The 26,421-nt window shown below is 37.2% G+C and overlaps 1 protein-coding gene across 6 annotated transcripts in view; it reads left to right on the top strand.

The window, feature by feature from the left end:
- LOC105248921 (puratrophin-1) overlaps window positions 1-26,421 on the top strand; it is a 286,834-nt gene that overhangs the window by 216,252 nt on the left and 44,161 nt on the right. For 5 of the 6 annotated variants that reach the window (XM_011254000.3, XM_011254001.3, XM_020026785.2 and 2 more), the window contains one exon: window positions 24,788-24,913. The exons of the other annotated variant lie outside the window; for it this stretch is intronic. In XM_011254000.3, the coding sequence (XP_011252302.1) occupies window positions 24,788-24,913 (126 nt within the window). The remainder of the gene's footprint in view (window positions 1-24,787; window positions 24,914-26,421) is intronic. 6 annotated transcript variants of the gene reach the window in all.

Raw genomic sequence — 26,421 nt, forward strand, 5'->3', positions numbered from 1 at the left:
TAAGCGAAATATCTCTATAATTTAATACTTTATTAAAATTCTTTCCTATTATATAAATTATTTTTTTTTGATAAAAAATAATTATGAAAATAATTAAAATTTTCTTAAAAAAATAATTAATATGTATTTTTATAGATATTCTTATGAAACTATTGGATTAAATACATTGGGGTTATTTGTAATAATGCAAATTTCATACATCGGGGTCTCGGGTTTTCGAGTACTCTCAATGATTTTGGCGAAAAATGTGATCCATTAAGAAACCGACAGCGTATGTCTTGTCCCCCTCGTATTGCACGGCCACCGCAGGATCTAGCCAAGACTCGTGTAAGGCTGATACCATTGTTGTGCCGAAGCATATGCAAATAAGTATGCGGCGACCTCTTTGGCGTGTCATAACGCCTTATAGGTATAAAGGCTGTATTTCCTGCCACAGTGGCGACGAGTCGGTCGTCGTCGTCGTCTCGTGTCGTTCTTTTTTTCGTCTTCTCTCTTTTTCTCATTCTTTCTCTTACGTCGCGACTCGCGGTTTATCGTTTCTACGAAAGATCCCACAAAGGACAGGATGTCACGGGTCATTGAGTCTCCTTTCCGAGGATCCTATTCCCTCTGGTGGTTCTCCTATAACCCTTCCGTGATCTCTCTCTCTCTCTCTTTCCTCGCCGCAGACTCGCCGTGTGCAAAGAATCTCTTCTGAAGATACCTCGTAGAAACACATGTAGAAAGACAGCAGGTTTTATTTTGTTCCGTTATGTATTTTTTCGTAATTGTATCTTTTTTAATTAATGTGAACTTTGAAAAATTGCTCTCTCTCTCTTTCCTCTTTGTAGGTCTATGAAATCTATGAAAAATATTTTATCTCTCTTTTGTCAACAATTGGAATCTTTTTCAATTGTTGAAATTAAATAATCTATTTTAAGAATGATCTGTATATTTTCCAAAGTTATGTTTTAAATATTCTATTTTATATTAGACAATATAATAATATAATATTTAATATCTTATTCCCTTTTCAAATTAAATTCAATCAAATTTGCATTTCGTATTTTATATATTTAAATTAATATTAATAGTTATATGAAAAATCTTTGGAATAAGCAGCTTTAATAAAGTTTTTTGTGTTTTGCATACTTAAATTAATATCAAGAATTATATGAGGAATCTTAAACAGATTAGATCGCGTTAATAGGCAAGTCAGCGTTAGAAGTTCAATTATTTATTGACCATCATATTGGATTTGAAATGAGGAAAAGTAGGACTGTCTCATTCTTCAGGATTACTTTATTTAGTGCTTCGTAATTTCCACTCTTTCGATCTATGTCTTCCGTGATTTTCTCAACACAGAATGTAGAACTTTCTCATGAATGGCTTCTCTTTTTGCGGAAGCACAAGGTAACGAATACTTCACCTTACACTTTGCACGTGCCCTTTGGTTCCTGAATCAGACGTGAGAAACGGGTTCCAAGAATTTTCCTCACTTCTGTTTTTTTCTATTTTCACCTTGCTGCTTCCTGCATTAAATTACGCGTGAATAATAACGTTATGAGCTTTGCTTAGAACCCGCCCGATGATACGCCGTGATTACCTTTCACTTAGTATTCATCCTCCTTAGCGATGATAAAACTGTTAGATTAAAATTGATCTCTTCCTCGCGTATCGTATGTTTATAAAGGCCGATATCTATTTTTTCATCAATTACTTGTTACTTCCAATGTCGAGAATGATTTATTGTGATTTTCCTGTGCACTTAACCATTTGACTCGACTATATATATTAAAGATGAAAGATTGCGCAACGTTTCGATTAAATTCTAATTAATCTAACTTCAATTAAATTCTAATTAGTCTTAAAAAAAAATTACAAATTAAATTATCTGACGAATATATAAAACTGAATTCAAGTTAAATTATTTGAAAAGTAATAAAAATAAAATTATTAATATTAATTGTTAGTAATTTATTATTTTATCGATGAAAATATTTTTGAGAGTAATTAAAAAAAATGTATTATTATTTTTACATTTTTCCTGCAGTTTTGTCATCACAAATCGAGATTATTCATAATATTATAATTAAAAAAATATTTCATATAGGATTTCTGATATAATACAATATTAATATTATTAATATTATAATAGAAAATTATATGGTAATATTTTCTGCGCTTCTTTCGTTCGTGCGAAAACTACATTTATGCATCCGCATCCGTACCAGAGGAAACGGTAGAATAGCGTGACTGGCCGATATTAGGTAATAGAACCGTCAGCACCATTAGACTTACCAGTCGCTTACCAAAGTATTATCCTTCGCGTTCGTTAAGAGGTCGTGAACCAAGTTTCGGAGCTCTTCGTGAGAAGGGAACGCTGAAAGGGACGCCAAAAAAACGGTATCGAATGTCTGCCTCGCGCAATTAGAGCAAAACGAAAATTAATGGGATTAACGCTCTCGCCAACCCAAATAATGGCGATTTCGCGGGACTGAATCTCTTAAAAGAATCGCAACGAATTACAATTGATTCTAGACTTACACAATTACTGGAGGATTAATAATTTTGTTCAACTGGTGACATAATTTTATGTAAAATTAAATTCTTTACTAATCTTGTTCTATTTATAATCTATTAATAAAGATATATGAAACCAAAAATGAAATGATAGTTACTATATATAATATTGTGAAAGAGAGAGAAAAAAATATTTTTATCATGATTTTAGATATTATGGTTACATTGTAATTACTAGATATTTTAATTACATATTATAATTATGATTACATTGTAATACTAGATATTATAATATTAGACATTATCATTACATTGCATATTTTTGATGATAAATCATTGCTCATGAAACTCGTTTCACATGAGACTGACATCTTGCATTTTTTATCACAGTGTAACTGTTTGGTCGATGAGAAGGAAACAACGCTCGTAATTTCAATGCGAAATAGACATTTAAATGGTTACTGCGCGGTGTGAGATGTAATTTACCAATTATCGCTAATTGAATCGAGCGCAATTTAATTGCGCAGCGGCACGTTTGCGCTTGCGAATTCCCACGTTATTGGATCACGCCAACCTTGAGAGAGAGTTTATCTCTTGCGTCTCGTAATCCGACTTTGACACCACTAATATTGTATTACTGATTTAAGATGTTTATAAAGCCAACGGAGAGAAACAGAGCCGGTTCAACGAGAGCGAGAGAGACTATTACAAGGAAATTATGAGTGTTGATTATGGTCAAATGAAATGAGAGATAGGAGGAAAATTATTAGGAGAGATTGAGAGGTTTTCTCATTAAAGTAAATACTAGAGCGAGAGAGACAAGCTGAATAGATAATGTAATCGTTAATTGTGATAATTGCGCAAACGCTCTGTCTCTCTCCCTCTCCTTCTCTCTTGTTCTCGACCGACTCTTCTGCGAGCGCTGCATCGAAATACATTATGTCCGTATCGATAATTAACTCCGTAATTAGACGTAAAGGCGATAAACTGTGCGCAATACAAACCAGTCGATTCGAATAACGCCTCTTCTCAGTCTCTTTATGGAATCTTCTATCGTAACTCCATCAAGATTGTCCTATGATAGACCCATGTATTTATTCATATGCGCGCAGAATAATAAATCCCATCCTGTATTCTCTATCATTCGGCCACAGGAACCTTGATTTTGATACCGGCTGAATAAATATTACCTTGTCGATTGCTATACGAGACTCGAATATAGCGCGCGGAAATGAACCATGGCTACGAAGCTATTTCGATTCGAATCGCGAAATCATCGTTTGCGAGGATATAAATATAATCTTTAATAAAACTGACTTTAATTTCGTTATAGAGAGATGGAAATATATCGGCTCTTGATATCGATACTTTTGACTAGTTCAGATTTATACATATTGAGAATTAAAATTGTTTGCATTTATTAATTTTGTCACTGGTTGAAGGATATACTATGAGTATTAAATTTTTAAAAATTATTGATCGTGTATAAATCTAATTTTTTTTGAAAAATATTAATCGAGAGTTCATCAAGATATTTTAATCAAATATAAATTAAAAATCGAAGAAAATTAGATGTCTGATTAAAAGTAAGTTTAATGTATTGCAAAACGTTTCATATATATATATATATATATATATATATATATATATATATATATATGTGAAAGAGAGAAAGAGAATTTTAAATAATGTATCATAAAATTTTGAATTTTGATGCCTATTTTTTGCACTCTGTATATTTTCCTTCTGCCGTTTGCTTTTGTACACGTCTTCGATCTTCGATGTTATCCTTCGTGCGAGCCGATCTATTTCTCCGAGTCTACGAAAAAATAAACGTTAAAAGTTCATAGGTCTCGGCAGGAAGGCGAACGTTTCATCCTGCAGGAAGTGCACGATCCATGGATCACGCTTGCTACCAATGCCTCGTCGTAACTTCGCGGAGCATATCGCACGTGCATATGTCTTGTAAATATTTATATGATGTATAGTGTGCCGTTTACACATACAGTTCGTACCTTGGTATCATCTTTACCATAACGTATGAAAATCACGGAAAAATGATCACGCTTCGTCGAAATAATAACGCTTTTAATATTTTGAAAGATGAAACTACTTACGTTCGATAGAGTGAATGCACTAGCATAATACTTGATGATAATTTATTAAGATTTTTTTTATTTAAGCGCTCATCTATTATTTTAAATAAATAATAAATTTATTTTAATAATGAACAATTTTAATTATTTTAATAATAATTTATTTTTTAAATAAATATTGATAAATAGTAATGGAGAAAATATAGAGAAAATATTTTAAATAAATAATAATTTATTTTAATAATAGACAATTTTAATTATTTTAATAGTAATTTATTTTTTAAATAAATGATAAATAATTGATAAATAGTAATAGAGAAAATATAGCAATATTAAAAATAAAGATTTTCTAAGCAGGTCGAATGAATGCAAAATATGTCTATATATACAGCACACAATTGCGATAAAAGGTGTAATTACTCGTGTTTTTTCTTTGATTTGTCAATGTCAGGAAAGTATCACGCGATCACGCGAGATTTACTTACGATCATCAGTCCACTTTCGTACATTACTCTGGACAAATTTATACGAAGCGGCTTATATTGGATCGCATCTCACAGCGGCTTGTAGAGGACGACAAGACCAGACTGCGTGTTCTCTCTCGCCGGTATCGAAACAGGTTGCCATGTACGCGACACCTGCTCTCAGACCTGAAAATTCTTTCGCGAGGCCCGAGGGTCCTTATCGAGTTCGCTCATCTCCAATCAGGCCCACCGCGAGCCAATGAATAATCCTGACGATATTTCGCCGACATTAAACCGCCATACCTCTGGCCGTATCGTTGTCGTTACTCACCATTCTCCCGCTCCTGTTCCCTCGTTACTTTGTAATTATTTTCTCAGCGAGACTACCGCTGGAATTTGGCCTTCGCTTCGAGAGCACCACGCGTGTCACTTTGAAGGCCCGAATCTTTTACATGCGTATTGCATTGATTATACGTGAGCTTTGAAACGTCAATCGTGTATGTACATATATATGATAATTTAACATGTAACAATATAAGCAACATTTCAGGCATTTTAAATAAGGGACTTTAAATTCATATTCGAAGCAATTAAATTTAATTGCGCAAAATTATTGAGGCAGCCTAAGAAAAGAGTAACTCTAATAAAAATAATTATTATTTTTATCAGAATTTTTCTTAGAAAAATAGTAAGAAGTAAATTCTATTCTTAAGTAAAATCTCGCGTTGCGTCATCGCGTTGTTAAACATATCACATTTGAGTAAAAGTGAAAAGTCGATTGCTGTAACGAGATCGTAATCCTTGTGAGAGAGATTACGCGGTTTCAAGGTAATAAACCTTAAGACCGAATGAAAGTGATTATTAAGGGTCTCGGCGCTTTACTTGACGACCTTGGATTACCAATGGAGACCGAGATGCGGTATAATTGCGAGGACTTTCTTCTTGAACGGATTTGCGGAACTGCAACGATAGCGTAACTCGCTGTTCGCGGCAAAAAGAGGACCCGAAAATACTGCTTCCTGCGGTCGAATCGATGATTCGCAACATGTCCGCAATCCCGGTCGTTATCTTACGGGGCTCTGCTTGTTTTTTCAGAGTGATTGCTCGCTGTCCACCGTTGATGTTTCCATTTATATCGGGAAGTCATCTGTGCTCCACTAACTTTCGATGAGAAATCGATCCCTCGATATTATTAATTCGTCTCGTGAAATAAGTTTCGAGCGAAACTTGTAACCGCGTGTCGAATGTGATACTTGTATCTGAATCGTCCGCATTGCTTGTACTGCAAAATGAGATTATAGTGTTTCCGCAGTAATCATCACGTAATGACTTTATCGCAAAACGGATCCGCAAAGCTGCAGCTGTGTGTGATGTCCAGAAATGAAAACGTACGAAACGATGAAGGTGCGAATTATCGCTCCGAATCGAACGATAAACTGATGATAAAAAAGCGTCTCAAAATTCGAAGGAAATAATTCTTCATTAGTCGTAAAATTTCGTAAAATTTTATAATGAATAACACAAGAGTTGAAAGACTTCGATTTAGCGGTACTTTGTCTCTTAAATATATTTTGGGGAAAAATTAAAACACCGAATTTAAAAATATAGTATCAGGAATGATGCTTAATTTTCTTTTATATAATCAGGTTTCTAAAGTACCCTCGATTATGGAACATAATTTCTTTTATCGATATGTATATAAATTTGTATATGAACTTTTAATGGCACGCGTGCTTTGTTGGATCGATGACTCGGACGTTGCATTGATCTCGGAGGCTTATCGAGTTCGTCGACCTGCATAACGATTGCCGGGCGACGCAATCGCGCAGTAACAGTGGTAAGTTTCACGATTTCCGATCGGTCCTTTGTCGATCCTTTGTCTCCTGTACAGAACAAACGTTGTTTTCGCGACGATAAGGCACGTCGAATCACGAGGTGCCGCTGTCGCCGTCGTTTTTCTTGGCAGACCGGCCATTCTTGTGCAATCCTTTAAGACCCGTATATAAATTATATATCCACGTTTCTCTATCCGTCGTCGTTGCGACACTTTTCTCTCTTTCTCTTCTCGTTCTCGCTCTCGCTTTTCTCTCTTCCCTCTCGATGGGTTTCGCGAGCGACTTTTATTGCCTGGTACTGTAATCTCCATCGTAACGTATGTATATAAATGTATAGATATATATACACGTATATATAAATATATAGATGTCCACTTTGTCGCGAGAACGTTTGCGACATTCTTGCTCAGCATGGAATATCGCGATTACTTGTGGTCGATCGAGAGCGCAATCGCAAAAGCGTGATCGTAATTTTCACGGGATTCCTCGCCGGGAGTTATCATTATCCTCCTCCCGCGACTATCTTTTTCATTTGCAACTCGCGTAGGATGCTGTGTCTCATACACGAAACTTGTTCTCTAATTTGTTGCGCAAGATAAGGAGAGCACTTGATGTTAAACTTATTCAAAATATACAACTAATTCATGCAAAGATTCTTTGAAGAAATTTTAGTTTTATTATTACGTAGAAATCATTTCGTTTATATTGATAGAATGTGAATTTAAAATTGTTAGAAAAAGAAAGAGAGATATGCAGCGTTTTAGATATAAAAATTGCGAGAGAATATTTTTTAATAAAGTAAATTTAATATGAATAAAAAAAAGTTTAATTAAAGAATTTATAATCCTAATTTTTTCGAATGAAATAAATTTTCTCAGGATAGCAAGTTTTTATTTTTGATGGAAATATGTTTACAGGTTAACATGATAAATTATTTGCTTGATGATTGCAGCATTTTTTGATTAAATTCACATCAGATTGCATTCTAACAATAGTAGGACTTTTTTTATAGGAATTTTTAATTTCAGTAAGAAAATATTAATGGATGGAATTTTCTATATTAGTGGTTTCTTACAAATTAACGCGATGAGAGGGTGAGTCATCGAACCCGCGCACGATTCTCGAATCGGCGATGAGCGGAATGACTGGTTAGTTCCTGGAATGCCCTGGTATGCTAATTGCCATGCCTGTGCGTAAGCGTGTACGTGCGTATGTGCAGGGTTCCATGCATGCACGACGCGTGTACACGCATTAATATCACCTGAGCGCAGAGTCAGGGTGACCATTCGGCGAAGAGCACGTCGTGTATAATCTAATCCGACTCTTTCTATCGTCGTTCCTGCGGTTAGTCGGTTCTCTCTTTTTTTCCAGAAATGAATCTCGAGCTTTTAAAACTCGAAACTATCACTTTTCAAAGATTCCAAGGGAATCATATAACTGAGAATTTATTTTTTCTCCTCAAGAGTATTAGGTTTCCTCAGAAGTTGGTGATAAAAGTTTGAGATTTTTAATCTATCTCGATATATACATAATTTACGCTTTTTAAAATATCACATCGAAATAGATGAGTTTGTACCTTAATTATAAATTTATTAATTTTCAGATACGCTTTAAGATTAATTTTTTAGATACGCCTTTATTTCTTTTTTTTTTAGAGAAACACTTTGAAACACGAAACTCGTCATAAAGATGCGGTTAAATTATGGAGAGTTTGCGTTTTTAAACTTCCGTCATAAAGCTGTTGTCAAAGATGTTGTCAAAGATGATTAATTAGATGCATTAATAAACGGAATAGATCATTGCATGTGAACGAGATTTGCTCGACAGTAAAAAGAGAATGACAAGTAAATGAGATTCATTTCCGATTTCTTTCAAATTTTTGGTCTCGAAAAATCAAGAGAGGAACAAGTGATAAGAAAAAAATTGAAAAGATTATATTCGTTTATCTATTATTATTTTTACTTCGCTATTGATAGAAAAGTTGGTATCTAATTGATAACGCAATTGTAATTATGATGCTATCGCGCTCTTAACACTCAGGCGCTTGGGAAGCCACGAGGATTTACTCGTGAGGGGAGCTCTCTTCATTGCAAGCAACGATACTATCATAATTAATCTCTCCAAGTGGAATGCACGAAGTCGGTTGTGACAAATTCCCGACGGTATCGGCAGCAAGTAGCTCATTATTATCTGCTTCTGCGCTTGGTGTTGTCTCTGCCGATCTTAATCGACGCCGATCTTCATCGGCGGTGCCGGTCGGTTTCGCTGCGTCATCGTGCATAAGCCTCATCTGCAATTTCATCGCAGACAAAGCTACGTATGCACACTCGCGACTTCGAGACGATCATCCGAGGAAATCTCCCTCGGTGTATATTATCGTTGCACAGTCGACTTACGAGTTGCATTAACAACCTACCGATACAATGTTTAATTCATGCTCCAAAACAAATAATACATGTAATACGTGATAAGAACAAAGATTTTAGTGTTCATTAGAAGAATCGAGGGACGTGTTGAAAATTTGTTGCGATCTTAAAATTCCCGCGCGGGCGTTTAATCACTCACGAGAGACTAATTAACGTTGGTGAGGTATCCGGCCGCCGGAAGTGTTAACAATGAGACGCTCGTTCTCAGGGAGTAAAGCACCCGCTATGCGAATCTCACGCAGAAGGGCGTTTGACCTTCATGGATGTGCGATTTGCAGATTATTTTTCAAAAATTTTTATTTTATTTGGAGAATTTTTCTACTAGATATACAATAGAAAACAGGAGAGAGGGAGGGAGCGTTCCTTAAAAATGCTGTATATTAAACATGGTTCGCTTGTGAATTATACGACATGAGATCTCTCGAAATCCTCGTCGCCGGTGGTCATATTTATTCGAGATCCATTCGCTGGAAGATCCTTATTACAGGAAATAGCTTTACGAGATCCGGTCGCGTCATTAAGTATGCGTGGCCCGAGACCGCAGACACGACTCTGCGTCTCGAGATGTTTGCGGAGTATGAGACCTAATCTCCCTGTGATCTACTGCGGCCTTATCCTCTACGTTTTCGTGATATGACCAAGAAATCTCTTATGTTTTTAATTATTTAAGATTTTTAACGGCACATCCACCTCAATATCAGGGGAATAAAATTGTTTCTACATTAAATTTAATCTTCTTCATGTCGTGGAGTAAAATTAATGTTAATATGCGCATTACAATCCTTTTACAATATTCCTCGTTAACATTATGATAAAAGTGATAATGCAGTGATAATAATGTTTAAGCGATATAGCTTTCTGCATATTTTCAGCTGTTTTTACAACTACATTGGGTTAATTTGCATTTATTTTTGTGTATAAGAGTACATTGTTTTTCTCTTTATATATTCGAATATATTATTTATATATTCTATATATTCGAATTTGTAAAAAATCAATATTTTATTATTATTTTTATTATTTTATTATCATTATTATTACTTTTTTATGATAGAAGGAATAATAGGTATCTTTTCGATTTATATATATATATATATATATATATATATATATATAAATACAATTACTATTATATATAAAATGAAGAATATTTAGTTTCTATTCTATTAAAATTAAATGAGGTATTAATTTACATTTTTTAAAATATTTTTTCCATTTTATCATTTTTTCTAGCTTCATCCTAAATTTATTCTAAGGGAAAAAAACATATTACGATACATACACAAACACATCCATACTTTAATGAATATCGTATAAAATTATTATACAAACTAAATTATTCTTTAAACATGAAGATTTTTTTCTTGAAAAACAATTATAAATTAAAGAAAAATATAATAATTGCAAAATTTCTGATCTCTTTTGCCTGTGAAAATTAAAGGGGCATGAGGAGCAACGCGCTCGGAGTCTCATATGTCGCGATAGATAGGTGGGGCGTATGGTTCCCGGTGTGGCGTAGGTATGTCTTAACCCGAGATCAGTTCGGGCTCAGTAACTCCTTCTCTGCCGCAGCATCCGACTGTAGCGAGTGTCGCGCCGCGAGACGAAAACCGGCTTATTAAATCTGGAGCTGGTTGTTTGTGTATCGTCAATAAACGCACGATTGAGTGCATCGTACTCGTTAGAACTGGCTTCCTTAATGAAATCGGTCCAAGAAAGTATAACATCGTCGTCGCCGTCATCGTCGAAGTTTTAACATGATTTTTCGGAGCAAGGTCTCCCAGGTGCCAATACTTTGATAGAACGCGAGCGGATAACAAATTGTCGAAACGTCGCGCGATAAACGATCGAAAAATGTGTCTCTACCAGATCGGATCACGGAATATCTCGCGGACATTCCCCGTTGACACATATAGATACGAGTGAATCGAAGTGAGTCGAAATGATTGCTTATCATGATTATAATTCATACAAGCTTCCCAAGCTTAAGAATCTTCCTGTGCATGCTGCATGATATGTATAGCGTTCTAAGTAATGGTTCTCGACATGTTTTTTTCTTCTTCATTTCTGATCGTCGTTGACAGTGATTAATTCCCGCTCCTAAATTGATAATCCATACATTCGATCCGTACACTGATCGCACAATACTTCTTTGTGCGATTATTCTTTCAATTATAAGTGGTTGTATAGTTTATTATTATTTTGTAGAAAAAAGAAGCATGAACATAGGCGCATAATTGATACTCGATAACGCTCTATTCGCCGCATAATCTTTCATTATCTCGCGTTCCATTCATGAATTGGTCATGGGGAAAGTATCGCGCTCGGCGTTCCTTTCTGGGGCATTTCACGTTCGATGACCCACAATTTACAACGCCCGTTACTTATCGTCCTTCGCGTATCGCTTATCCGGGGAACATCTAAGTATCATTAAACGAAGATATCTCTCTCTCGACATACGAGGCTTACGGTCGATCCTTTATCGCGGCTCTCCTCGGGCAGTTACGAGGCGACGTATTTCAGGGGAAAAAAGTGTGTTACGAAGATCCTTCACGAATTGCCGACGAGATATCGATCGCGCCACTCTCGAGGGGTACGCGACAGGTACTCTCGAGTTCGGTTTTCGACGTGGACCGGTCTGTCCACCGGTCTGTGGTCGTTCTCGGCGGCCCGCGATGACTTTCCGAGGAGTTCGCGGTCGTCGAAGATCGTGTGTGGTCTCTTAAAAAACTTGACGGAGTCACCGAACAAAGCGGAGTGGAGGAGAGGGAACGTCGAGCATAGTCGCATCATGAAGAGGTGAAAAAAGGGAGAAAGAGAGGAGGAGAAAGATGGACAGAAACAAGAGGAGACTGTGGCATGACCCCTGAGGAGAAGGGTTTTCTCTCGTTCCGAGTCGCGGATCCTAAGGTGATTTACGCCTCGCCAATGGCGCCTTTTGTCTAGTCAACTGCCTGTCATCCGTGTTTGATTTTCGCAATATATTACGCACGCGGCGAATTATATTGCGGCCGGGTCGCGATGATAATTCATGGCGCCCATAGTGACCGGTCGGGGACGCGAGTGTCTCGCTTGCTCCAGCGTTAATGTTTCGGATGTTTCGCGGATAGATCATATCGGAAATGGCCGGCTGTCGCGGATCTTCCCGGCGTACATCCTGCTTCCCACGCTGCGCGGATAGCGACTGGTCGAATGGCGAAAGTGGCTCGATCTTCGAATCAAATGAATCCGATGTGCATGCTCTCTGGAGAAACTTATGATTTGTAGCGTCTAGAGGCAGCGATACATCGATTGATGCCGATGCGCGGTTGAGCAATATAATTGCGGCGATAATTATCTTTCACAATACATGTGATTTCATCTCGAATAAACTACTTTGATCTGAAAACACGCTTTGCGAAAAAAGGAGATTTAGTTTTTGAGAAAAATAAAATTATACTAAAAGTAATTAATCAAAATAAAATTATATTAAAAGTAATTAATCAAAATAAAATTAAAAGTAACTAGAATAGTATGAATAAAAAAAATAATTCATACTTTGTTTCGCTTTCGGAATAATTTGCATTTGTAGCTGCAAAGTTTGATGATTTATTTGAATAGTAAAGTTACGATGTAAATTCAATTTTCTTTTTTTTCCTTCCCTAATATTGATTTTGTCATTCTGTGAGAACATGTATCATTGTACATAGCGTTCCTTTAAAAAGGAATTATTAAAGCACATTATATGCGATACAAGGAGGCCTCTCATAGCGTGATCGAAGGAACGACAACATCCGCCTATACGAACAATAGCCTCCATTCTTATTAAGCGCTGTTTTGTAAACAGGAAAAGCGAGCGCTGTGAAACCGTCGTGTCGAATATGTAAACGCGTGTACACGTGTAATTAGTTTTCACGCTCGTGCACCGACCCTGACGGCGCTCCAGAGCCGTCACATAAGTGGTCCTGTGTTACAGGCTGGTCTTATCTTATCGAAGGAACACGTTGTGTCGCGCATGATAGCGTCTTCTATCTCGCTTCGTGTTCCTTGAAATTGCTTCTTTAATCCGCCCCCTCATAAATAATAGTCGGGCGAAAAGGGAACGAGACTTGACATTGTGCATTAAGATGCAATCAAGCTTTAATATCACCTAAATTATATATAGGATATCTCTAGAATCTCTCGGGGAAACACCTCATTCCATGTTTATTTGCTAATTGTCTCCCGAGATGCTCTGACTGATCATTTTGACTGATGATTATTGGATCGCGATATCGAGACAATTGAAAAGAAAATGGAGACAGAGAATCTTATTTTCGATATCACCAATTTTTATACGCGTGTAAATTTCGTGCAAAGTGACAGCACATTTTATGGACGACAAATTTTATGGGCACGATTTCCCGAGAAGTACTTGTCGAGGAAAAATGTCGCAGGGATGGCGATCGTGGGGCATAAGTGCCGATAAGCAGATCGAATGCGATCGATTAACGGGTGCCGGTTGCGGATAACACTCGGTTTCCATCGAGTCAGAGATGGCACCGGCGTCTTTTTTTGCACCGCAAATTAGAACCTGCGAACAACCGGCAGACCGTTCGTAACGAGCGTCCGTAACCTGTAATCTGTAATCCATAGCCCGTAATCTGCACGATCGCAATCTCTGCTTGTAAATTAGATTTTCAACAAAACTCTCGCTCCCGTGTAACGACGTGCGAGCTCGAACGTATCGCGAGTGCAATTCTCTCCTTCGAGAGCTTAATCCTCGATAAGACCGCTTTCGGCGAATATTCGCGTAGAACGTGATACTGCTTTCATTTCGAGTCAATTCGAGTTCTCATTTTGTATCTGCGTGCAATGCAACTGCATTCGGACGGTGAAGGTATGAAGCGAAGAGATAGACACGCCTATTATACCTCAGAATTCTACATTCCTTCCTTTATACAACCTGGAAACGCGCCTGCTCGCGTACGAGCCTCTTGACAAATTATTCGGAAGAAAGACTTTAACAAGTTGATGATATTCAAGCGTGAGATTTGAACATTACACAAGTACTTCCTCGACTCGCGAGCAAATAAATTGTAACGAATCTCGCCGGCGAGAGCGAGGAGCTCTTTCTTTCTCAGATCGGAGAACAAACAAACCATGTATCTTTATTACAGTAATAACTATAATCTCGGTTCTCTCAGTATATGTATAGAGAGAGAGAGAGACTCTTTTCTTCGTAGCTGCGTAATCAGTTGGTGGCGTCTACTTTACTAAACGCAGATCCCTTGAATCGCTCCCACCGATAGACGTGAACTCGGTAGTGGAGTAGAGTCTGGATGCCATTAGAGTGAGAGGCCCCGATAAACTCGCTGATACCGGAAGTTTAATAGCGCGATTAATGGAAGCCCGTTTTATCTATGACCCGAGTTCGGCGAGTCGCATTTTCGCCCATCGTTACACGATATCTTTCCTATAGAATTAGTCTTGGAACGAATAAAAGTTTTTTCCCCTCACTAAATAATTAGTTTGTATAGCGACATATGTTAGATTCTTATATGTCAGACATATCAAATTCTTGTAGAAAATACAAGTATGAGAATTTTTCACAATTTAAACTTTCCAGTTTTCATACGAGAGAAGAAAAAAATAAGAATTATATAGAAATATTTAAAATAATTCCGTGATATTCGTTTTTATAAAAGAGCGCAAAGAGCGATTACATAAAATGAGATATTTTTTTATAAATATATCAAAATATCAATTTAGAAAATTCAATTATTTTTCAGATAAGGACTTTATTATACGATTGAAAAATATCAAAATGTGTCGTTTTTACGGGTCTATTCGTTAAGATATTCGCGCCTTTTAATGCCAAGACTCTATGCACAACGGTTTTATGGGAAGAGACGCAATATACAGCATGGAAGCAGGGAGTTCGCTCGTAAAATATAATGCGTATCTTCTTATTAGGAGTAAATTGGAATATCCTCATTACCTCGCTTGCATTTCTTCGTGATGCCAGGTACTTCCCGGCTTGCTTTCGTCTTATTGTTTAACGCGATCGGGTGGCACGGCCAATCAGTGGCGCACCTGCAAAGAGATCCTGCGACGATACCGATAACTATCGTGTCGCGATGCATTCGTATGCATCGTCCCCATCGGAATGGCGCTTGTCGTGCGTCTCCTCGACCGACCTGCTTACTATGTATGACGTCTTGCAATCAATTTGCTTGTTCGTGACTTTACGACTCATCGACTGCAAAACTATGTAATCGCGCGATGCGCGATGGATCGATCGTGTAATTATCGGTTATCTTATAGACGATTCATTAAAATTAAATCAAGCCGTGTTAGACGGTAATTTCGATGGAATGACATTTTTCGCGACGCGAGATATAATCCATCGAAAATCTAATGAAATTTATGTATATGTGTGTGTGAGATAAGTGATATAAGTAATATTTATGTATACGAATAGATTTATAATTTCGCACTTTTCCGCAATAAGATTGCAAATCTGCCCATTGAAAATATTACATATTATGTGCGTGTTACACATGGAATGTCATTTAAATTTTTGCGTGATGAGCACCCTGCATAATTCTTGAGACAATTATAGCGATGATGAGTTTTGACATGATTAAAATTATTATGCTTTTTATGTTTTGCACCTAGTAAATTTGATCAGAGATAATCAAATTTATATGATTCCAATTTCGGCATATTTTATTTTATATAAATTGAAAGCGACGTCATGGAATTTTTATTAAACTAGGTTACGCAGTATATGATATGAATACACTTGCAAGAATCGATATTATGTGATAGCATATTAAGTTTTCGACTAAGTACTGCACATTACGCGTTTCACTTTGCGTAAATGTGTGTAATGATCATGATGATAAAAACATTATTTTCTCGCATGCATAAATCGATACTTAATGCCATAATTTGCTCGTAATAACATCTGTTTTTATCAATAACAAATTAAATTAAATTATCGAGTTACACTAAAACAAGTTTTCAAATTAGTATATACATTCAATATTTTATATTTTCATCAATGTAATAATAGATTTAACATAATGTATTTTATTGAAAATATTCAGGTATATATACATTTTTTTATTTTATTTTATTATATTTTTTATTATATTTTTTACTTTTTCAGTGTCATTATTTTTGTAATAGATAATTTATAGTAGAAAAATGATAGAAAAGCAAACTGTAATATTTTGGGATCTATTGTTCGACTTTTTTTTAGATCTCTATCGATATTGGCGATAAAATGGTTCTCACTGTCATATGTGTCAGATTACTGTGCCGAGTCTCGTTTGCACTCCCATCTTTCCTGCGACGAGAAGGAGGATGAGAGACCATGGTAAAAGCAGCCTTTGGCGGTGCGATTATTCATTGAGACGTTGATTGCGTGCATGACACACATATACATACATGTAACGGCCCTGCCATCGATACTTTCAGTCACCGACCGTCCACTTGAATTTCGGCTCCTACTTTTTAAGTCGAGATGAGGAGCCTTTTAAATTGCGACCGCATGAAGTAATCCCACTGTGCACATGCATTCCTGTCTCCAAAAATCTCAAATGCCTCATGAATTAAGTATTGCAATTTGTCTCCGATGACCAGTGACTAGTACGAATACGTGGTGGAACACGTTCTATCAATCATTGGCTCTCGCGATTTATACATGTAATGTTACGCCCGTAACGTTTAGAATTAAATCCTCGGTGAATCAATCTTTAGCAGACAAAAGTATTATACTTGTATGCATATGTGTTGGTGCGCGTGCTATCTTCGCTTTAGATTTTATTTATAATCGAAGCTTCGTCGATAAATCTCATCTCATATAATATATTCCTACATCTCATCTCCCGGTATCTTCCCGCTGATTGATAGCGTGCTGTCAACTTCGCGTTCACCTTGACAGCACGCGCCTGTGTGGCATCGAAGAGTTTGATTCGACGGACGATTCGATCTTCCGAGTTCCTCAAGGACTGATTGTAAGTCAAAGTACGACACAAGTCGCAGGAAAATGATTAACAGTTACCGTTTATGAATACATATGATGTGATGTGGCAAATGTCACTATGAAATTGTTACATTGTCATTGATAAAACGCATTTGATATCTTGATCAAATCAACATTTATAAATGCAATCGAGTAATATAGATTAATGTCATTCTAATTTTCAGTACCAATCTGATTGTTGTTTTTATTATTAATTGACTTTTGAATTAATTTAAAGCTATTATGAAAAATTGCGCAAATTTTTTCAGGGGGATACAATTCTGTTAACAAAATAGTCCTTTATTTTACACAAAATTAGATACGCATATAAAGATATTATATATTACACATAATATAATTACAATGATTATATATTATTAATGTCATATATGTTTAGATTACGTATCTCTGTCTTCATTCGTCATTCGCGATACTTGGGTGTTGCAACGACTTAATATCTAAATTATCACGTCAATCACCATCGATCGCGCCGACAAGCATCCGCGCGTATTTTACGTTACGGTTCAATTGACAGGGTATACGTCGCGTGAAACGGAAATCAAGCTTTGAATGATAGCGAATCGCGGATTCTCGCGTAGGCGACCCGCACCGGCGTAGAGTCATTAATCCTGGCCGGACTCGGCGGTACAGGTCGGAGAAACAAACCTCTTGTCCCGTGGAGTGAGAGATGGTATCAACGTCAAAATACGAAAAATAGTCGGACGAATAAATCGCGCGTCGAAACTGACACTGCACGGTCCCTCTCGACGAACCCGGTACCTCTCGACTCTGTTCTCTATTGACAATCGATCCTTTCCGACTCCGCGGGACGCCACGACATTACAAAGTTCTTTCTCGGATGAATTTCAAGAGAAATGTTTTGTACCTACATCACTGCGCGTTTTACGATCGTCGAATTTATTAGCATTTTATGATTCACGATTTTGCTGATTGACTGCGAGAAACGTTGATGTTATCGTATAATTAATCTTTAATTATATATAAATGTATAAATGAGATATTCTCCATCAATTACGCACATCTTAATCATTTTCAATGGACTTTGTGTTTCGACACACATTTATTAGCGTTGTTTATGCTTTATGGCGATAACTAATAATTTGTAAGCCATCAGTCTTATCCTTGATTCCAGTTAACTGAAACCTAAACTTGTGTCTATCATAAATTAATGCGCGCTGAACTTTCACGGGTTAATTGATTATGTATAGACGTACAACGCTTTTATAGATGTATAACTAGAAATTAGGTGTTAATTTTGCTCGTTAGATTGCAGTCGAGAGGCACCTTGGTCGAATATCCGTGCCGTATTCATGGTGAATACGCGCGTGCGTCACGCGGACGAAGATAAATTACGGAGCTACTTGTCGAGGGCGAAACTTTCAATTAATCCCGCTTTTGAATATCGGCGGCCGCGCCATTCGCTTTTTAATCAATCTCGGGCATCTCGAAAATTCAAATTAACCGTACGTCGAACTTGAGGATTCGAATCCTTCGAATCATCGAGCCAACCTGCCGCAAGAATTGCCCCGGTCCATTCCAGCGGCAGCCCTTGGCAACCCGTACGCGAACGGATTCACCGCCGAAGCTTATTATACAAGTTTCAGTTTGTGGCTATCTTGCGAATTTGCCAAAAGTGACACGTGCTAATCTCGTACATCTCGACGCCATCGCGATCGCGCGACGTGTTAATTCGCAAAGTGCGCAAAGATCGGTCGTGCACGAAAGTAGCGTGAGCCGCTTCCTCGCGGCTGATAGTCCTGTCATCGCGGGTAAAAATTCGGGTCTCGACAGCCCTCCGAGCTAAGTCAACGTGTTCCTGGTTCGACGTCCTCTTTTCTTTCCGTTCGCCGACGTGGCGAGCCGCGCTTGCCGCGAATCTGGGACGATAAAACGAGGCTCGCGTCCCGAAATTCAAACGAGGCGGCGTCGTAAAACGCAGGTTTCGGGAAGGTGCGTCGTTATTGCGACGGAGATCTTCATCGGGAGTCATGCGCGTGTCTCGCTCCGACATAACTGCCCGAATAAAACCAGCTTCGCGGCAAAAACTCGGGATACTTTCGATCGAATTAGCTCTCGGTTTACTTTCGCATGCATACGCCCAGATAATTAAGCGAAGAGCGGAGATGCTTATATGACTAGTCGACGATCGTTTTATCGATATGATCGATTACGTATGTTGTGGGTAGTAATTTACCTACATTTAATTTGGTTGAGATTACTTTGTATTTTGCAATAAAAAAAAATAAGAATGCAAGGTTCATAAATAACAATTAATCATAAAAAGGGGGTCAATTAGAGCCCGAAATGTTAAATTCAATTCAATTTAATCTAACGTTTTTTTGTTTTCACCATTGATAAGAATCCACAAAGGATCGTTTGATTAATTGTATATTTTAACACATTAAATTTTATTAATTAATACGCACTATTTACTGTGACCAGATTCTAATTGGCCTTCTTCTCTTTTTTATAATTAATTTATATTTCTCAATCGAATTCGAAAATTTCTTTGAGATATACAATTATCATATTTTCCAAAAAAAATAATCTTTTTCTTGTGGATTATATTAAAAGTTATTTTTATTGGTGAATAAGTTCCATATCAAGGTAAATGCATTTTTAAGTATTTTTAGATATTTAACTATGATGACTTAATGCAATTGAAAACCTTTCAATACGGAGATTATTATACAAGTACTTCAATATTACAGACGTGTCTTTTACTCGTTCGTTCAAACGGTTCTCCTATCGAGAATAATCAATATCGAAGATATACAAAAAGATAGACTTGTACGTCACAGACGACGCGTTTATCCGAAAGGCATCAACCTATTCAACCTTCCTGCGCATATTATGGGCCAAAAGCGGTCACCACTCCCACATACATACATACGCTTGCTTGGGGTCCGCGTCATTCTCTTCTCTAAACCGTACGCCACACGCTATCGGTGTAATTGGCCGATGTTGTAAGTCGACGGAGTCGCATAACGACAATCACAGCCCGCGCTATCGAATCGAACACGTCGCGCGTTTTCCATAAGCGATAAGCGATCGCTGTGAGAAGATGCACCACGCGGAAGCGTTTCAGTAGAGAGCCACACGACGGAACCTAAATACCTATCGCCCGTTAGGCGTTTGCACGCTTGGCGCGCGTGGAGGCGAGATAAAACGCACGCGGTCCACGTCGAGGTCGCGGCGCGTGAGATCGCTGCATGTTGCGACGAGGACGAGGAGGTGGAGGGAAGAGGGTGGAGGAAGACGTGGCTCTCATGGTGCAACGTTCGTTTGCGCACGCTCTCGCACCTGACTCACCTTCTCGCCGCGCGTACACATGCATACGCACACGTGCACACACGTGTTTACGGTATTTGATCGTCGTTCACTTAGCACGGCCCAGTGACCCGTATAACCTAAGGTCTGCTTATGATCGAGAAGGTTTCCGTGAATTTTTCCCTTAACGGGACGCCATAGGATCCCGCGTTGCTGCATCTCATGCTGGATCGCCTCGGTAATAATGCGAATCGCGTAAGGTAATATTCAAATCAGTGCGAGTGATCTTTCTCTAGTGCGTGAATGCTTGATTACTTTCTTCCACTTTACACCTGACCTGTATTGAATAGCAAAATTGTGTTCGCACAGTATCGATATGAGAGAATTCATCTCATGCTTGTCTCTGAAGATTTTTTTATACAAGTTTATAAAGTAAGTCTTATTTGAAATTTATATATATAATTTATATAATTATTTAATTTACATAATATATTAAATTTATATATATTAATATATATTAATTTATATATTTATTTATATATATTAATTTATATATATAATAAATATATATATATATATATTTTGTCCCTAAAAACAATAATAAAAATATGATATTAAATTAGGACTTTTCGAAGAAAGTCGTAAGTTCCAAGAAGTATTATATTATTTGTAAAGAAAGAAAGAAGGAAGGAAATAAGAAATATATTGCGATAATAATGAGGTGCTCATCGCGTGTTTCGCTTCTTATGGTTCCGGAATGCGTGCACGATGTCGAGAGTGATTTCCTCCGCTAATGCCGATGTATGCAACTCTAGCGTGATGATTTACGGCAATAATTTTGCAACGGCCACGAGAGATGCACGTTTTGCTCTCGCGGGCGATTTAGTTTTTACTTCCCACGTCTGCGCCTCACGCGTTGCTCTATAACCGATACCTACTTTGGATCGATATTGATGTGTCGGTGGCCTCACGCTTCTCGATAGAATCTGCGTCCCGAAAAATTCGTTATTGGGTTAAACGTCACGCTTCGGTTGCATCACGGTTGCATGAAATATTCGTACGTGCTCGCTTGTTAAATACCGGCGACTTTTAATGCATATAATTCCCTCATGATAATATATTCTAATTTTTTTTTTATATAGCCGGCACTAGCGTGTACATTAGTTAGCACGTGATTTAACTTTCATTTCCCACGTTTGCCTCTCTCATCGATCGATAACTCAATGTTTGAAGACGAGAAGTTGCAGAAACATCAATGTTCGTTTGATATATTTGCATTCGTAAAAGAATACCAAACTTTTACGGGAGAATAATTATCATTAATCATCTTATGAAATGTTTACTTTTAAATTCTACTGAAACTATTTCTTACATTCTTTTTATGTTATTCATCGCGCACATATTTTTTTATTATCTTATATTATTTTTGTTATTTTATTTTATTTTTCATTTCTTTTATTATTTTTATTATTTTATTTTTCTAGAGCATATATAATATTTTATAATTTTTTCGTATGTTCTATTATCGTCACACAAGACACGTGCGCTCGGCTAAATTAAACATGACGTTTAAATGGCCGTTGCACAAGGCACAAATATCACCTCTAATCTATACAATGCACATCCGCGTGTCCGTTTCTCGCATATTTACCTAGAAATCGCGGCGGTGTGCGTGATTCCCGGGTGCGATTTACGCGTGAGATAAATCCTACCGTGCAAGATCAAAGTCGATACGCGAAAATCGCTGCTCGCTCCTCTATATGACTATCCCACAAATGGCTCGCGCGTTCGAAAGACCGACGTGTTGTAGAGCCTTATGCACGACATTCGATCGTCGGCTCACCTAACGCGGCCCAGTGACCCAAATAAGACACTGTTTGCTTATGATCGAAGTGGTTTCCGTTTCTCCTCGAGCCCAATCGTGCTCTCTTTGATGAGGTCTACCGGCAGAGGCGGTGTCGCTTTCTTCCCGATGACCGTGTATACTTATGTCCATACTCCATATTTACAAATGATGAACATAATTACTGAAGTCTATTTAATCCAATTTTTATGGTAATCTCGAAAATACCGTGAGATATTATCTTTGAATATCAGATACTTTACTCTATCTCTTGACGGGAACTTTTTAAGACTGCAACTTGTAAGATTTTTCTATTAAAAAATGATATTGGATTGTCTTTTTAAATAATATTTCTCAGATCGATAATGCTCTTGATCCATAAGTTTAATTCTAGTCACAGCCTTTTATAGTAAAATTTCCTTTTGTTACACTCTCTCTTCTCTCTTCTATCAACAATTTTCCTGCTCGTCTCTGCCTCGCCCTCCTTCCCTTGGCAATAGATTTTACTTCGCTTCTGCTGCCGTTAATTAACCTGGCATATTTTTTGCTCGCCGGTACATCATGATGTGTCGATTAGTCATTTATCATGCGCGACGTACAGGCGGTCTAATTATCAGTAAGATCTTCGAGGCACGCATCGTACTTGTAGATTCCTTCGAAGAGACACGCTTCGGCCTTCAATGGCATGCGTGTGACAGGTGAAACTATTGCAATGAAGAAGCGCAAAGTGGCATCGAGCCAGAGATCATATATGAGTTAAATCGTAAATGAGGCTAATCTTCAATTTAGAAACGAGATAAATATATCAAATTAAATGATATGGAATTTATTATTTATTGATGAATTTTTATTCTGTCTAGTAGAAAATATTAATGACAATTGATAGCTGCTATCTCTAAAATATTTTAATATATTTAAGTCCAGTTATAGTATTTAATGGTTGCAAATTACAAATTTTTAATATCCTGCGCTTCGTGCAAATCTTTGATTTCTTATCATTTTCTTCCATTCATGCAAATAAATCCAGAAATAAATATCTAGAATATATTTTGACATTTTAATATTAAATCTATTACATTCTGTAATTTTTTTCTGTATTATAATTGTTCAATGCTATAAATGTATATTGTTCGAATCATCGTACAGATAATTAATATGTTGACCAAACAAGCATTAAGTCGTCATGAGCAATAATTCCCTATCGTTTGTTTGAGGGTTCTGGAGCATGACGGAAAATGTGGCAATACTGAGCGAGAGCACGCGTTTAATATGGCTCGATCGTTATCAAAGAATCATTCCTGCCATCACGATTATGTCATAATGAGAATTGTACGATTGCGTAACGAGAGACATCGCGAGCATCGGTAGGGATCCTCTTGCGGAGAAATTGCGTAAGACATGACTAATCACGACGGGAGTCGTCGATCGGCTATTTACCGTATTATATCTACATTGAAATGGAGTGACACACATATATCCTTCATAATCCACGGATGTGTGTATCCCGTGTAACTACCATAAATAACTCTCCTGCGGCTGCCAAGTCGGGGACAGCCGGCCAGAGAGCCTTAATTATCCAACGAATTCGGATGCCCAGCGATTATTCACTGTCCAACTGTACTAAATACCGACACTACGTTCTCACCACGTCGGGTGAAACTGTACGTATCGTTTTCACGAGAATGGCTTCGCGTTTTAACCGTTGCTCGAGATAGGTTTGCCCATCGTTTCACGAGAACCAAATTTTTCCCCCTCGATGTTAACAAACATGGTATAAATATTAAGGGAGAAATAGAATATGATTTCGCGAATATTAGAAGAAAATCTGCGAATTTTCTTGAGAAAGAAAGAGTGTAAAATTATTATTGCGTCCAATGTAAAATCTCTTCAATTTTTTTTATGTCTGGTTACGCTTTAAAACATCATTTGATGTGCGTTGAGTTTTGTCTGCGACTTACTCGACGGCTTGTTCAAGAATACGGAAGCAAAGCAAGCGAAATGAAGTGCGAATGAAAGGCAGATACAGACCATCAACTGACAACTACATTTCTCTGCTTGTTATTTCGCTTGTTATTATCGCTTTTATTTCCGAAACTAACGTCGAAGAAAATAATCGTAATAAGATAAAAATAATTTAGCCTTGAATGTGTGAGCTAAATATCTTTGAATGTACTTCATTTTGAAAATTATCAAGATATTCCTCAATCATTTAATACATTTCGTTGTTTTACTAATTAAATTTTAAAAAATTCTCCAGTAAAATTTTTAAAGTTGTTGCTAATGTTTGACTGGACGAAGATTAAGAATATTGCTCTAACATTTTTTTTTTAATTACAGATACTATCGTGGCTCTGTAAGAAAGGCGAGGACGTCCTGTCGAAGCACGCACAACATATAGCGACGAATCTGACGTCAGCGCGGCTTCACGAGCGCGAATTCGAGAAATTTTATTTCACGTCGATGGTAAGTAACGCGCGCGTCGATTGTCCCATAGCGGTTAATGGAATTAAAAGGAGAGCCCCAAGAATTGAGTCGCTCTCCTAAGAGACGATTTCACTTTTTTTCGCGACCCATTGAGTCGCCCGTCACGCTTCGATGCGAAAGAAATTCCGTCGAGGACTCAAAAGGCGGTTGCAATAAGCGCGAGATAATAAAAGATTCTTTTGTGACAGGCCAACTGTTATAAAGACCCTTGCCAACTCTCTCACCTCTCTTTTTTTTTACATATCTGCCAAATAAAAGAACGACTAACGTGGAAGAAGTCGTGAAACTGAAAGAGAAGGAGACGAAAATGATTATTTGTCTTGCACCTATAGACTTAATATGGTCAGATCGAAAGAAAGCATCTTTAAAATGTATGGAATAGAGAGTGATAAAAGACAGGAGCGATAAATATTTCTATTGAGCAACTTTAGCTATACATTCATACCTATAGAATGTTTATTTAAGAGTTTTATGCCATCGTGTTTGGACGGATTTATCTCTCGCTGGTTAGTTCGTGGAAACAAGGTATGCTTGAGGTCTTTATGAGATGTATCCGATCATTCGTTTGCATTAATTATCACTGTTCCTCGAAGGCGGTGCCACGTAATTTATATGACACGTATGTCGTCAGCATAAAGCTGATACTTGTTTAAAAAATGTAACCGACCATGATTTCATTTGGCAATTCATTTATATAGTGTAAATTATTAAGTATATGAATGGATTGTTTCCTAGAAAAAAAATACGAACACATGTTGAATATTTTATTCAAAATATTTGTAAAAATTGTCAGAGATATGCATTCAATTTTTCTTATATTTCGCTCGAGTATATTAGATTCATCTCATTGTTTAGAATTAGAGAATAATAGAACGTCATAATAAAGTGACTTATTAATTTTATTGTGCTGTTATTTTTTCTGACATAAAGAGATAATTTTTTCTGACATAAAGAGATAATTTTTTGGATTTTTAAAATTAAGAGGGAAATTTTAAGTCATATACGGTTCTTTAAATCCACCGCAATGCACTGATAACTATGAGAACAGATCACTGTATTATCCACCTGCCTACACCTGTCTACTTGCTTAGTTAGGTACCTAACTAGCTAACTACAAAGCTGATCCCTCCACTCAGTCGATAACAGATTTTTTATTAATATGTAACATTTCAAATCCATCTTGTTCCTCTACGACATACTTTCATGTTGGAGTGATTTTTAAAAAATTATTTGGGATCAGCAACAGTTATCTCTAATTTGATTATCAGGATTCTCTCTGTGATCGGTAAGTCAATTGACCAATCGCGTGGCGCCGCCTGCTGAGGTTTCCTTCGAGTGTTTCACAAAGCAGCTAGTTGTTGGCGACTTACCAAGCGTGGCGCGTAAATTAGAATAGCTCGAGAACTGTCAGCGCGTCGTAAATAGCGGCAATTATTTTCCTCTTGACACCCGGCACCTAGTTAATTAGAATCTCTCCAACGCTGTTT

The sequence above is a fragment of the Camponotus floridanus genome, unplaced genomic scaffold, assembly GCF_003227725.1.
Source record: "Camponotus floridanus strain SB8 unplaced genomic scaffold, Cflo_v7.5 scaffold60, whole genome shotgun sequence".
Lineage (NCBI taxonomy): Eukaryota > Metazoa > Arthropoda > Insecta > Hymenoptera > Formicidae > Camponotus > Camponotus floridanus.